Source organism: Mastigoproctus giganteus, chromosome 7, assembly GCF_048544385.1.
Source record: "Mastigoproctus giganteus isolate SK-2022 chromosome 7, ASM4854438v1, whole genome shotgun sequence".
NCBI classification, from domain to species: domain Eukaryota; kingdom Metazoa; phylum Arthropoda; class Arachnida; order Uropygi; family Thelyphonidae; genus Mastigoproctus; species Mastigoproctus giganteus.
Window position 1 is genome coordinate 196,666,337 of NC_143581.1, and position 16,691 is coordinate 196,683,027.

The 16,691-nt window shown below is 38.4% G+C and overlaps 1 protein-coding gene across 2 annotated transcripts in view; it reads right to left on the reverse strand.

Annotated features, from left to right (window-relative positions):
* LOC150083526 (phosphatidate cytidylyltransferase, photoreceptor-specific-like) overlaps window positions 1-16,691 on the reverse strand; it is a 169,801-nt gene that overhangs the window by 69,336 nt on the left and 83,774 nt on the right. The window contains exon 1 of one of the 2 annotated variants that reach the window (XM_090377336.1): window positions 13,536-13,635. The exons of the other annotated variant lie outside the window; for it this stretch is intronic. Within the exon in view, the coding sequence (XP_090233462.1) occupies window positions 13,536-13,616 (81 nt within the window). The 5' untranslated portion in view covers window positions 13,617-13,635. Of the gene's footprint in view, window positions 1-13,535; window positions 13,636-16,691 lie in introns of those variants that run through there. 2 annotated transcript variants of the gene reach the window in all.

The following is a 16,691-nucleotide window of genomic DNA, read 5'->3' on the forward strand; positions in this document are numbered from 1 at the left end:
ACAGGCTAAAGGCAATTTCTGCACATCTATTCTATGACTGTCTTTCCTCAATTTGTCCCCTCTGGTTCATAATCTGAGCAAGAGGAAGAATCCCATCACCATTGAGTCTGCTCAAACCATTCAAGCCCTTATACACCTCAATCAGAAAACCTTGCAGGTGCCTAGTCTCCAGACACTGCAATTTGTAGAACTTAAGCTTTTCTTGGTAAAAGCACCCCTTTGTTCCCCTCACCAATCTTGTTGCCCTTCTCTGTACTTGTTCTAGCAACTCTCATCCTTCCTAAAATGAGGCCTCCAGACCTACGCAGTACTCAAGGTGTAGCTCGACCAGTGCCTTATAAAAGAGATAATCACCTCCTTATCATCCCTGCTAGCAAAATTCCTGTATATCATTTACAAGACCTCAATACCTGCTCTGGCTGCCTGTCTACACTGCTCAGAAAACTTCATATTTGACTGCACAATTACTCCCAGGTCTTTTTCATTCTCCACTACCCTGAGTGTAGTACCACACAGTTGATACATTTCTCTGGGGTTACTGCTACCCATATGCAGTACTTTGCATTTGTCAATGTTAAACTTCAGTTGCCACTTCTCAGCCCATCTGCCCAACTTTTCCAGATCCTGTTGCAGTAGCATACTGTCATTAACAACCCTGCCAACCTTCATATCATCTGTAAACTTCAACACCGAACCCTGGGGGACTCCACTAATAACATTAGTCCGCGGAGGGTAGTGTCCATTGATAACCACTCTCTGTCTTCTCCCACTCAACCATCCTTTTATCTAAGTTTACTAATTATTGACTACAGCCTGCCTGAAACATTAAATAATATATGTCAAAAAAATAAGATATGTTCAAAACCTTTTGCTGCTACTTCTAGGCAATAGAGGATCTACAATATCCACTTTCTATTCTTTAGAACGGCTAAGAAAGAACCTAATACAGTCAGACCTCTCTTTAACGAACTTCCATATAGTGATTTTTTCTATTTAGTGAATTTTTTGAATTTCCCCTTGGTCATTACATTGAAAATAATTTCCATATAACGAAAAAAATTCCATATAAAGAACTGGTTCCTAGAGACCTGGGCACGCGTTTTTAACACCTCTGGCCCTTAGGCAATAGAGCTGATGCTGTAGAAAGCACGAATTAAAAGCTAAAAGGATTAAGAATTAAGAGCTAAAACATTCCACAATTTAGTGGTGCCCGTAAAATCTATCTAACCGCCTCTACTTACCGAGAAGTCGCGCTGGTCAACTGCTATCTAAGTGTCCACAGCCGCTAGCAAAGATTAAGGCATGTTCCCAATGCAGACATTGGCTCTGGTTAACCTGTTTTCTACTGTAAGCACCCTATTAGAGAATTAGGAGAGAGTGATTTTCCTTTATCCAGGAAATTCATCTGTTGTTTCGCAGAAATGAGCCATCCACACTTTCACTAAATTTCACCTGTCTTTGTTTACATGGTAGATACAAAGGTAAAGGTAAAAGTAAGTAAACTGCAGCCATTATCAACCCACTGCAGGATGGAAGCCTCCTCAACAATTCATGCCGAGGGAAATAGACCATAATCTGCCATGTTGGTCGAGTGCGGGCTGGCAGATTGACCATATTCAGCAGTCAGGGACTTGAACCCCAGTCTACTCAAAGGGCGTGTGCTACTGCACTCCCGCCCACTCGGTTACGGAGGCCTTCTGGTAGGTACAAGAGATCAGTAGGTACAAAACTAAATCAATTTTGTTTTAGCTGCTGTGCAAGTAACCTTACAATGTCTAAGAGTGTAGTGGAAAAAATGTAAAGTGCTTAACAGTGTAGATCGAAGCATAAAAAAAAAAAAAAAAAAAAAAAAGGAAAGAAATCTCTTTAAAATTTGGTATCCCAGCCAGTAGTGTGTCAGCTATTCTGAAAAACCATGTTTGAATTCTCAAACTCAGTTCAGTTTCCTAAAAATAGTAAGGAGAGAATTACTGTCTTGGTTGGTGCAAATATGGCTGGTAATGAAAACCTGAAACATTTGGAAATAGGCAAAAGTAAACAACCTTGATGTTTCAAGGGAGTAAAGTTGTTAGAGTTGGACTACAACTAAACCAAAAAAAATCTTGAATGATAAGTGAAATTTCTGAACAATGAATTTTAAATTTTGATTGAAAGATGACGAAAGAAAACTGAAAAATCATGTTGATTGTTGACAACTGCCCTACCCACCCTCACTTGGTAATTTTGCAACTGTGAAGCTTGTTTTCTTCCCTTCAAATACCTCATCTAAACTGCAGTCAATGAACCAAGGCATTATCAAGAATTTGAAAATGCACTACTGATAGAGCATACTGAAAAAAACTATATTGAGAATAGAAACCAACCAACCTATGGATTCTGTTATATATTTGCATATGTGCATATCAGAGTTTGAGAAAGTGTAGAGTCAAGATGTAATGGAAACAATGATTAAGAATTGTTTCACAAATGAAGGTTTTGCTAAAACGCCAATTCACAGCGATGAGAAGGATGAACTACTACAAGATATTGAGCAAATTTGGGAAGCACTCCAAGCAAGAAGTTTGATCAGTGAAGAAATTGTTCTTGACAAATTTTTAGGAGTTGATAATGATGTCATAGTAGCTGACTATCTCAGTGACTGCAACATTTTGGAGTATTCAAAGAATTAGTGACAATACTGATAATAAGTTGGATGAAAATGACGGCAAACAAAGGCAACGGGGGCAATATTAAGTCTTCCAAACATGAAATGTGGCAGAATTTGAAAGTTTGCGTAGGGGCCTTCAGCATGAAAAAAATGTGCCAGAAAATATATTTGAGTGTTTAAACAAATGAGAACATTTTTATGAACATTGTACAGTAAAATCCAGTGTACAACAAAAAATAACCATATATTTTACAAAATAATTCTTAAAAGTGTACTAATATATTGTGTGCATCATGTAAGTAGTAATTTATTAATAGGTATGCATTAATAAATTATTTTAAAATTTTAGAAAATTTATTCATTCCCACTTATTTAAGATTTATTTCCCATCTTTTACTATATTTATGAATGTTGAATTACAGTATTTTTCATTGTTGAAAAGTATTTCATATTTCTTTATAACGAAATTTCTGTTTACCAAATTTTTTCAAGTGGATGATTGATTTCATTATATAGAGGTCCAACTGCTTATAGGATATAGTCCTATATAGTACAATTCGTGGACTACTCAGTGGTTTCATTACTCAAACTAATATAAGCTAATGTGTTAGTATGAAAAACGAGGAGAGACGACTGTGGTTGGAAGAATGGAGTGAAACTCTATGATAAGATATCGACGGTAATTAAAAGACACTGTATGGTGTGGTGAGGAATAGAAGAAGAGATGATGAATAGAGCAAATAGTTGATAGATGAGAATGAGAACCTAATAACCAAGGATGAAGAGATAAGAGAAACATGGAAGTATTTTGAAAATCTGTTGAACATGCAGGACAGCCAGCAAAAGGGACAAAAGCAGGTTGATCATAGAAGAGGGGATGGAAGAGAAGATACGGAGAGAGAGAGAGAGAGAGAGAGAGAGAGAGAGAGAGAGAGAGAGAGAGAGAGAGAGAGAGAGAGAGAGAGAAGACAGACTTGACGTGGAATGTAGTGCAGGCATGGAAATACATCAAGACAGGTAAGTCTGCTGGTATGGATGAGATAAATGGAGAGATGCTGAAGGCTACAGGCGAGGCAGAGATAGCGTGGACATACACTGTTCTGTAAGATCTGGGATGAGAGACAGGTGCCGAAGGACTGGAAAGAAGGTTTGATAATCCCATTGTTAGCATTAGCAGAGGCATATGATGCAAGAAAGCAAGCTTATTCAGCATCAGCCAAAAAAAAAAAAAAAAAACACACCACTCCCATTTCACCCCTCCGTTCGTTCGAAATACCTGTCCAGTTGAGCTTTAAATTTGTTTAGGCTATCAACTTCAACAACAAGTGATGGAAGTCGGTTCCACCAACCAACCACCGCTGGCCAAAGGCAAATTTCCGCACATCTATCCGACATCCGTCCTTCCTCAATTTGAATTTATGCCCTCTGAGGTGATTATTCTGAGCAAGATGAAGAATCCCATTGGCATTGAGCATGCTCAAACCAATCAAAGCCTTATACACCTCTATCAGATCACCTCGTCGGTGCCTAGTCTCCAGACTCTGTAATTTGCAAAACTTAAGCCTTTCTTCGTAAGAGCAACCCTTTGTTCCATTCATTAATCTTGTTGCCCTTCTCTGTACACGTTCCAGCAGCTCTACATCCTTCTTGAAATGAGGCCTCCAGACCTGTATACAGTACTCAAGATGTGGCCTAACCATTGCCTTATACAAGGGAATAATCACCTCCTTATCCCTGCTAGAAAAGTTCCTGTATATCATTGACAAGACACCATGAGCTACTCTTGCAGCTCGTCTGCACTGCTCAGAGAACATCATATCTGCCTGCACAATTACCCCCAGGTCCTTTTCATTCTCCACCACTGTCAGTGTAGTACCGCAGAGTTGATACATTGCTCTGGGGTTACTGTTTCCCATATGTAGTACTTTACATTTGTCAATGTTAAACTTCATTTACCACCTCTCAGCCCATCTGTTCAACCTTTCCAGATCCTGTTGCAGCAGCATAGCGTAAGTAGTGTCCTTAACAGCCCTGCCAACCTTTGTATCATCTGCAAACTTGGACATTAAACTTGATATCCCATCATCAATATCATTCATAAACACCGAAAACAACAACGGACCCAACACTGAACCCTGAGGAACTCCACTAATAACATTAGTCCACGTTGAGCGGTATCCATTGATTACCACTCTCTGTCTTCTGCCACTCAACCATCCCCTTATCCATAGCAGCAATTTGCCTCCGACGCCACACTGCTCCAATTTGTGCAGCAGTCTTCCATGTGCAACAGTATCAAAAGCCTTTCTAAGATCCAAATATATAATATCAAAGTTATTCCCTGCATCCAGTTCTTTTGTGACTACATCATAGTATCCAAACAAATTGGTCAGGCAAGACCTGCCCTTAACAAAACCATGCTGCGTCTGAGCTATAACTGAATTCTTGTCTAGATGATCCTGCAGTGCTTCTTTAACCAGTGCCTCCATTAATTTACCTGGAACAGAAGTTAAACTAACAGGTCTATAATTACTTGTGTCAGCCTTTGATCCTCCTTTGTGAATTGGGGTTACATTTGCACATCTCCAGTCTATGGGTACCTCCCCTGAGTCCAAAGAAGCTCTCATAATTATGGCTAGGGGTTTGCTTACTTCCTTTGCTGCCTCCTTTAATATAACTGGATAGATCCCATCCACCCCAGGTGCCTTTTTTATGTTTATCCTCAACAATCTCTCCTCCACTTTCTTCTCAGTTATTACAAAATCATCCAGCACACTGCCAATGTTTACTTTACCTACATCATTCTCCTTCCTGAATAACTCCTCATGCGTGAATGTAGATGCAAAATACTCGTTTAGATTGTTAGCCACCTGAGCAGGATCCTCAACTGTTGAACCATCAATATCCAGTGGACCAATCTGATTCATCCCTTTCCTTCTTGAGTTTAAATATGTAAAGAACTCTTTTCTGTTTTTCTTTGCATCCTTTGCCAAGGATTTTTCGTAGTCTGCCTAATCTCCTTTGTGACTTGGTTACAGACCAACTTATATCTATCATAGGCTTCCATGTCAAACATTAATTTGTATGTATCCCATGCATTTTTCTTCTCTGCCACCTGTCTCATTAGTTCATCTGACAACCATTTAGGCCTAAACCTTGAACAATATTTCTTAGTTGGTATGTAAAGCCTGGTAGCCTCCAAGATTAGTTCCTTGAATGCTCCCCATTTTGAGTTTGCTGTTAGTAACATCATCAGTTGGTCCCACTGTATAGAATTTAAATACTGTCTCAGACCATCATAGTCGCCTTTACGAAAACAAAAACCCTTCCCTTTACCTCTGATGGTAGTTACCTCCTTGAGTAAATCCCACTTCAACACACTGTGATCACTGCCACCTAGTGGTTCATTTATCTGCAGATTCTTAATGCATGAAGAATCACTACTGATAATCAGATCAAGAGTATTGCTCCCTCTTGTTGCCTCACGAACATGCTGATGTAGAAAACAATCATCCAATAAATCCACAAAAGCCTTGCTAGTGTGCGAGTGACCAACCCACAAATTCCAGTCAATATCTCGGAAATTAAAATCCCCCATTATAAGACTCTGATTTACTGGCCCACTCTATTTCCCTGTACAATATCTTATTATACTCATCAAAGTCATTAGGCCTATAGCACACTCCTACTCTCAATTTTGAGTTCCCTATGCTTATGTCACACCAAACTGACTCGACACTGCCCTGTCCATCGATGTCGACTGGCTTCACTTCCTTAGACTTTGTGTGTTTCTTAACTAATAGCATAACCCCTCCTCCCCTCCTGTCCTGTCTATCCTTTCTATACACATTGTATTCCCCAAATTCCAGTTCCGCATTACTTATATCTGTGTGACACCACGTCTCTGATATCCCAACAATATCTGCCTTTGATGTTTTGAGCAATACCTCAAATTTATTTACCAAACTCCTAGCATTGGTGTACATGCAGGTATACATGCACCTGTTTCTATTCTTAGCTACCCTAACACAATCCATGTGTTTACTTGTACCGCAATGACTCCCAGCAGTCTCTGAAATATCCTGAATCTTGTTTTTCAGGCTTCTGCTCATTTCAATAGAAGCAGTGCAAGAATCACTTCCACCTCTGCCAGTGGCTACTGTTAATCTATTAGTCCTTGTATCCCCCCCCAACTAGCAGTTTTCCGACCCACCTAACACTGCCTCGACAGCATCAGCAAAAATTCTTGCACCCTTTCTATTTAAGTGTATCCCATCCCTGTAGAAGCAATATCTCCTGTTAACAAGTACAGTCCAGGCTGAAAAAAATTCTACCCCTTGAGCCTTGCACAATCCCTCCAGGGCCGAATTGATCGACAAGGCTCTCATCATATACTCCCTCCTATCGTGTCTGAGCAGAATTGCAGACACTTTCAAATTCAACCCTAATTCACGGCTTTTTTTCAACAGTGACCTGTACTTGCTAAGTAATTCCGCCGGTCTCCTACTCTTAATATCATTAGTGCCAACGTGTACAACTATATCACCTTTTGTGCCCTTAAAAGATGATATCCGCTCTACAACGTCATGAACCTTTGCCCCTGGCAGACATACCCTGGTCCTATTCCACCTATCCTTTTTACAAAGCATGTTCCCCGTTTCCCTGATAATAGAGTCACCAACAACTACTAGTTCCTGTGGGACCAGCGCATTCTGCCTAGGGGGCTTCCTCTGTGTTGCCTGATGACCAAGTGCAAGCTCTGGCGTTGATGTGGGCAGCTGAGAGCTTGATGGGCCCCTCAATTTATTTCCTTCGAGGGCATCCACCCTGTCCTTCAAGCTCTCATAAAGGCCCATAACAACGCTGAGTTGTTGCCTGATTTCCTTGCACTCCTTACATCGTGCACACACAAAGACATCCCCCTTGGCAGCATCATGTCCCGTACCCGACTGCTCCGCAAACATCAAGCAAACAGTGCATTTTAAAAGACTGTGATTCAGAGGGCAACTGCCCCCCTCAGTTCTCCCCTGAACCACAGCACTCCCATTAGCTTGAGCCTTTTGCTTTGCTGCTCTGGTCAGAGTCATGATTCCGATTTAATTCAATAAAATTTCAAAACAAAAATTAAATCCTTAAGTTATATCCAAAAACAGTGATGTTAATTTTTTTTTTTTTTTTTTTCAAGAAGGGGAACATGAAAAAGCGTTCCAATTAAAGAGGCATCACACTGACATCACATGTGAGTAAGCTGTATTGAGAGAGTGTTAGAGCAGAAGATAAGAGGAACAGAATGGCTTTAGGCCTGGAAGACAGACGGTGGATCTAATTTTCTGCATCAGGCAACTGATGGAAAAGTGTTATGAACATAATAAAGAATTATGGATGGCATTCTTGGATATAAAGAAAGTGTTTGATGCCATAAAGAGAGAGAAAGTGTGGAAGCTTTTGAGAAACTTGGGGACAGAGGAATATCTTGTGGAGAGAATTGAGAATATGTGCACCAATACAGTGAGCAAAGTAAGAACAGTGATGGGGTTGATGGAGAGCTTCGAAATAACATTAGGTTTGAGGCAAGGAGGCATCCTGTCACCACTACTATTCATAGCTTTCATGAATGGTGTGCAATGTAGAGTGGTGGAACAACTTGGACAGGACCAGATGAAAGTCATACTCTTTGCAGATGACCTCTGCATATGGGGAGAGAGCAGTAAACAAGTGCAATGGCAAGTTGATATATGGGCTAGTATGGCTAATGAATTTGGACTGGTTTTCAGTCAGGAGAAGAGTGAAGTAATGGTTCTAAAGAGGAGTGGTGAGCTTGACGGATACATTACAATGGAAGGGAAAGAGCTAAAAATGGTTAACAACTTCAAGTATCTAGGAAGCACCATTACAAAAATTGGAGTGATAGACGAAGAAATAAGTAGAAGGATATAAGTGGGTGGAAATTTCTATAGGCAGACAAGAGATCTGATCAGGAACATACCACTGAAGTGTAAGAAAGCTATATATCAGGCCTATTACGTACCAATTCTGACGTATGCATCTGAAACTTGGACTGTGAGGAAAAAGGTTGAAAGCAAACTTCAGGGAGCAGAAATGAGATTTGTGAGGAGACTAGCCAGAAAGACAAGATGCAACAAAATCAGGAATGATGTGATTAGGGAGAGAATTCAGGTTGAAAAACTCCAGAATAGGATTGAAAGCTCCCATTTGAAATGGTTTGGACATGTCAAGAGGGAAGAAGAATGAGAAGCATGAATGAGAAGCATTTGGCAAGAAGAATGTCTGATTTACAATTAAGGCACAAAAGACAAAGGGGGAGACCAAGAATGAGATGGCAAGACATGAAAAGACCGATGTCATTAAGAGAGGAGGAAACTGGAGTGAAATCAATGATGGAGAGAAGTACATGGACAGGGCATGGTGGCGAGGCTTCATACATCGACCTGTGGAACAGCAATGACAGATGATGATGTTAGCATAGCACCAACTAGTTCTGAAAATTAAATTAAATTAAATCAAATCAAAATAAATATATTAGAACAGTATTTCCCAAAGTATGGCAGATAAAATGATTTCAAGGGGCAGAAAAGAAATTACTAAAAATTGTTCTAGTTCTATCTGCTGCTATATAATTCTTATTCTTATAATTTTGATGTGATAGGGAAACCAGTCTATCTATATTATTGCCTGTCTTGCTACCTGGAAGGAGTGTTTATAATGATGACTCATTTCAATATAAGTTGTATCCTCTTAATTCACTCAAATACCGAGCATACAACTTGCATTGAAATTATTGTAATTTTAATATTGGTATTTGTATCAATGATAATATTCATGATTTACATGCTTGCAGTTCTTTCACATTTATTCAATTTTAAAATGCCTTATGTGCTCCACATAAGGCATTTTTTAAAAAAATACAATCTTGACCAATTTTGATGAAATTCAGTTTTTAAGATTTTCATAATAAAGTTGTTGGAAACCTATTAAAAAATAGCTTTTACATTTTTATACAGATAAAAAATGTAAATAAAAATGGCAGAAATTTAATTTTGTAATTAAATTTATTACAAATTGTGTAAAACTAATTACAGTTAAGTTTTTAATAAACTAAAGTTTTTAATAAACCTTTTTTTGATACAATTAACAGTTTATGGGAAATGTCAAGATTTAATAGTATTAGCCATGTGGAGCAAGGAATCCCAGGGCTTCTGTTGCACCTGTCAAAAAAGAAAATGAAATACAAATTAAACTACCTACGTGTTTCCCTCTGCACATAGATACCTATCCAGATGACCTCTGAACTACTCCACGCTATCAGCATTAAAAACTCACGTAAGTAACTTATACCAGTAATTAACAACTCACTGGCTAAAAGAAACTTCCTACAATCCAGTTTTAAACATCTTTCTACATAATTTCAATTTATGACCCCTTGGTCCTGGAATCATTTATAGCAATACAAAGTTTTACTTCATTTATTTATTATTCCTTCACAGAACCTTATAAACCTCAATCAGGTCCCCTCTACGGTACCTAGTTACCATGCTCTGTAGCCCACATATTTGAAATCTTTCTTTGAATAGGCACCCTTCTGCAGATCCTGCCAAGTGCATATCCATTTTTGGACCCTGTCAAGAATCTCAATGTCTTTTTATAGGTGCAGTCTTTGTGCTTGAGTACAGAATTCTGAGTGCAGTCTTACAATTGCTTCGGACAGTAGGATTAGAACTTTATCTCTACAAGCAAATGTTCAATAAATCAACAAGACACCACATGAATTTCCCTTACCACTTGTCTATCCACACACTGCACAGAGAACTTCATATCTGCTCACATTATAACCTCAAATTCCTTTCTTCCTTTACTGTTTTTAAGTCCAATGAGTATATAAGTTAAAATGTAAGTCATTGCGCTGCATTGCTGCCACTTTTCTGACCATCCTTGAAGCCTATTGAATTGTCCTGCAGGAGCACTGCTTGGTGCTGATCATTAACTCCTCGCACAATCTTCACAACTGCAAATTCTGATATCACATCTTCTATCTGTTTATTACCCCAGGAGCTCTCACATCTGGTGAGTATGGGCTTGGCACACCCAAGGTCCTGAGCTGGATATCATGATTCTTCTCTTTTCTTGGTGATTCCCCCCCCCTCTCTCAGGGTAACTCGGAATTTTTTTTTTTTTTTTGGTTGGTGCAGCATAAGCCTCAAGCTTCCTTGCACTATGTGGCTAATAATAATGTCATTTAAGAAAATCAGAAACAAGTGCTCCCAGTACCAATCCTTTAGGCATTCCACTTCTCACATTATCCCAACTTGAAGAGTAACCATTAATCATAATCCTCTGTCTCCTGCCCTGCAGCCACCCTATAATCCATCTAAAAAATCCACACATAATCCTGACAAGTTCCAGCTTATACAGTAACCTCTCATGCAGGACTGAGTCCAAATCAAAATAAACAATATCAGAATTATTTCTTACATCCAGCTCATGAGTGACTCTGTAAATTAGCTAACCATGTTAATTAAACATTATTTTTCCTTATGTATAAATGTCCCTCTATTGTGCTCTTGATCACTGCTGCCATGATTTTCCCTACCACTGAAGTTGGGCTGATCAGTTTGTAGTGACCCACTGTTTTTTGAACCACCTTTATACTTTGGTGATACACTGGCAATCTCCAATCCAAAGGAATGCCTCACGAGTCCAACGATGCTCTCATAATTAACCTTATTGGTTCAGTGCACTCTTTTATGATTAAGTGTTATGTAAATCAGTTTTCCACTACTCTCATTTGAATTATAAAGCATTGGTAACAATTAAAAAGAAAATTAAATTTCTGTTTTAATATGTTGACATAAACAAATAGAATACTTTTCCATCTACAAGTATGCAGGTAGAAAAGTATTCTATCATTGCAGCAAAGAAAAATAAAAGATCCCAGAGGTATGAAGATGGGGTTTTTGTGGGCAGCAATGAATCAGAACAATTCCATTATTCACAATTCATTATGAGCCTCTCACAAATGACAACATGAAACCATCCAATCTGAAGTACCATTCTATAACAAACATAAGGAATACCATGATGAACTCAGCAGAATTCTTTCAAAAGATATTCAAGAATATAGAAGGGTTGAAGAAAATAATGCAGAATATGATGGGAGATAAAAATGCAAAAGTGTTAGAAGCCTTATTAGTATCTTACTTTTAAGGCTTCTAACAATCTCTTCTTATTTATCACACAAAAGCTAAATGGGGAAGCTCGTATTGATATGTGGCCCTGCCAACACTTACCACTGGAGAAGCTATTTTCAATAACTTTATCAAAAGATAGTCATGTGCACTGGGGTCAATGTATTCAGATAACAATATATGATGCTGCAGCCATGACCGATGCAAAGAAAGGGGTTGTACATATTCAAGCTGTTGAACCATAAGCAACACAGACCCATTGTTATATAAAAATGGGAAGCAACCTACAGCTGCAGAATATACCTGCAAACTAAAGTACTTGATGAAGCTGGAAGAATTGCCAATTTCGTATAAGGCCAACTGCTTAATTCTCAGCTTTTTACTCAGTTTTGCAATGGGATGGCCAGAGAATACACAAAATCCTATTTGTACTAAAGTACATTGGTTTTCATGTGGAAAACTCCTCACATGCCTGTCTGAACTGCAAGAACTTGCAAGTTTTTCTGGATTAAACCTCCAATCTGTAGGATTGAAAGTGGCTACGTAAATGAGCATAAAAATACATAAATTGGCTTACTTATAAATGCATTAGTCATGGCAAATCCTTTCCATCCCTTTATAACTTTCTGATCAAGTCAGATGAAGTTGATGAGACCTGGATGCTGATGTATTACAAACTATGAAGGAATACTTGGAAAGCTTGAAGACAAGTCTTTTTAAGTACTTTCCTAAACTAAGAAACAGCTTTCAGTGAATAAGAAATCCTTTCCTCATCAATGTCCAAAAAACTGCCAAATTACCTCTCCAATTCAGAAAAGAAGATCTCTTGGAGACAGCTTCCCAAGAACAGCATTTAACAAGAGATGCCAACATTGTTTTGGTTATGTGGTTGTTCCGTGTACCCTTTGCTATCAGATGAAACATGCCCAACCCCTCCCCTTAGTAACTAATATAATCAATACCAAATCATACGACTAACTCCCTTATATAACCAGCAAATAATTATCGATAGAAATCTTTAAATGAAACCATTGAAATAAATAAAATTACAAATTATATGTAACCAACTAACTTAAAACAATAATTATACAACTATCTCTGAAAGCACGAAGTCAAGCATTTAACTGATTCCACGTTTCTAGAGTTTGGGTATTATTTCATTTATATGGATAATGAACTTCACTATGTGTAAGTTCAACTATAGAAAGACATATAAGATCAAAATGTTATCAGATATATGTAATAAATAATCAAATACCGTAAACTAAACGTACTTTCTTGGAATATATAAGTCAGTAAACAAAACTTCGCCTAAGTTTCGTTTTATACAAGTAACGATGGTTCCACTCCACAATTAATTTGAAATGAATGTGAATTTAAATGAATCCAAATTAAAATGCAGTTAAATAATAAGACCACACATGACTGGTCTAGCTTGTAGCTACAAAGCTTTCAGGGGAGAAACCATCAACTTCCTTGTATCACGAAAGAGACATCTGAGACATGTTTGCATGACCAAAGGGAAAAGAATTTTTTTGTCTACATTTCCCTTCACTAATTAATCAACCTGCGTATGCCGATAACAACCTACTGAAATTATAATGTGCGACTATATAGTAAACTAGGGAATAAGAACTACAGGAAAAAAAATACAAGATTTGTATGTGGATGCATGACAAACCTACCTGTTCTTGCTTATCAACCGTGCCTACCTGTTCTTGTTCATCTATTACTGGAACACGTTTTCGTAACTCTGTGGTATGCATTGCCTTTCAAAGATAAAATTATATATGTCTAAAAAAAAAAAAACTTAAAAATTAACGTTTTGATAATAATCTGAAAGCCAAGCACTATGTTTGCTGAAGCAAACTGCATTAAAGAGCTATTTTGTTTACACTGGTTGACATAAGCACTAGCACTTAACGCAAGCTCTCAATGTCAGTAAGCGGAAGGTGCACGCAGAACCGGAAGTGTTCAGCACCTACACTTTTGCGGCATAGTGCAACTTCGCATATGCATCATCTTCCTATTAGCTTACCATAATTAAAATTATATTGTCATGCTGTGCAACTTCAACAACACGGAAATGGTTACTAAAGCACTAAGGATATAAAAGTATTAAAAACTGATATAAAAGTGTTAATCTATAAATATGCTAAGACGGGTAAACAAACTGAAAATTTACCAGTTTTTTTGCAGTTGCACGCTCGTGAAAATTTTTTTATGTTTTTTACGATTATAAAAATATTTGTCCTCCATATTTCTAAAATCTACATATATAAGTCTGCTGTCCTATGGTCTGGGTGCCGATTCCCAGTGGCTAAACTAGCATACTATCATATCCACCAGCGCGGAAGGAAGGCGAGGAGGAAGCAGGTGGGCCCGACGGGTAATTTGGTGTGGTTGTTAAAAATCACGTACGAACCATTCGATCATCTTGCTAGGCACACAATTTACAGTTTCGCCACTAGAGATTCCATAATTATTTATACAGTATTATATAATATTAAATACTGAGTCGCTGCAGCTTTTGGACATACAGCACTCCAGCATGAAACAGCCATGCCTCGAGAATTCGATTTTTTCATAACGTTTAAATAAGGGCTAAGGACTAGGGGACCTCTCTACACGCGGTTTAGATCTTGATTTCTTTTTAGATTTTGATTTCTTTCATCAAAAGAAATCTTTGTTACTTTCTTTGCATTCTTAGCCGAAGACTTGATCATAGTGCCTCACTAAACCTCCTTCAATGTTAATTATCCTAAATAATTAAAAAAGAAATGATCTCAGTGATTTCAACCAAGTGCTTTAATATACAGATAATAAAAAACAGTCGTATTAGGACCATCCAAGAACAAATTAAATGCCCACGCGTGTTATGCTAATAAATTGCACGGAGTGGGGAAAAAAAGCCCATTAAAGTTCCTCATTGACGGAATTCGAACACCGGACTTTTCCAACTGTTGTGAGGTGGACGGTGATTATAGTACTGTGCTACAAGCGCAAACACATTAAATAAATAAATAAACTATTACATTAGGGTCACTCGGAAAGTTATTTCAGCTATCCATGTGTATTGCGTGTGTTCTCGGGTAGATTTGCCTGTTTTGTTGGAAGAAACCCGAGTTTCCGGGGTAAAAAACTTTGCAAGCTACGCCTGAGACCGACTAACTCAGCCACACGGTGAAAAAGGCCATAAAAGTTCCTTGAGTAATTGACGGGAAAGACCCGGGTTCGAATCCCGTCAATGACGCGAGGAACTTTTATGGGCTTTTTTTCACTCCGTGGCTGAGTTAGTCGGTCTCAGACGTGGACAGCAAGGTTTTTTCTCGAGAAATTGGGGTTTTTTCGTCCAGGAAAACAGGCAAATCGACCAGAGAACACACACAATTTACAGACAAAATACATATATGGGTATATGTAAGCATTTACGGGTGACCCTAACTAGCGTACAGGTTAGTGTAATTACATCATTTCTGTACGTAGCCAACCACTTTAGTAGTTATAAATTAGCATCATTAAGTATATCTCATATTGTGAATACCTTCACGGGTTACCCTAACATATTAATCATGTACTACCAAGGACTGATTCCTGCTGCTACATTAGCATGAACAGCACTGATGGCATCAAAATCCTGATTCAATGAAAAACAAGATCGTCAAGACCACAATCATAAGGTACATTCAAGATTAGCATGAGAAAAGCCGTATAATGCAAGAAATTAAGCTTATACAGCATCAGCCAAAAAAAAAAAAATATATATATATATATATATATACTGTATATATATTCTCATTTCACTCATCTACTCGCTCCAAACGTTTGTCTAGTACTGCGTTGAATCTATTTAAGATATCAACTTCTACCACGACAGATGGAAGTTTGTTCCAGCAAACAAACACCCGCTAGCTAAAAGCAACATTCCGCACATCAATCCTACAACTGTCTTTCCTCAATTTCAATTTATGCCCTCTCAGGCGAGGAAGGATCCCATCAGCATGGAGCATGCTCAAACCATTCAAGTGCTTATACAGCTCAATCAGATCACCTCGCAAGTGCCTAGACTCCAGACACTGTAATTTCAAAATTTAAGCCTTTCTTCGTAAAAGCAACCGTTTGTTCCATTCACTAATCTTGTTGCCCTTCTCTGTACTTGTTCAGTAGCTCAACATCCTTCTTGAAATGAGGCCTCCAGACCTGTATACAATACTCAAGGTGTGGCCGGACCGCTGCCTTATATAAGGGGATAATAACATCCTTATCCCTGCTAGAAAAATTCCTGTACATATCATTGACAAGACACCATGAGCTACTCTTGCAGACCGTCTGCACTGCTCAGAAAACTTCATATCTGACTGCACAATTACGTCCGTTTCATTCTCTGCCACCGTCAGTGTAGTACCACACAGTTGATACATTATTCTGGGGTTACTACTTTCCATATGCAGTACTTTACATTTGTCAGTGTTAAACTTCAGTTACCACCTCTCAGCCCATCTGCTCAACTTTTCTAGGTCCTGTTGCAGAAGTGTACTGTCATTAACAACCCTGCCAACCTTCGTATCGTCTGCAAACTTATACATTAAGCCTGATATACCATCATCAATATCATTAATAATACAGAAAACAACAACGGCCCCAACATTGAACCCTGGAGACTTCACTAATAACATTAGTCCACTAAGAGTAGTGTCCACTGATTCCCACTCTCTGTCTTCTCCCACTCAACCATCCCTTTATCCACGGCAGCAATTTGCCACCAACGCCATACTGCTCCAATTTGTGTAGCAATCTTCCATGGGCAACAGTATCAAATGCCTTTCTAAGATCCAAATACA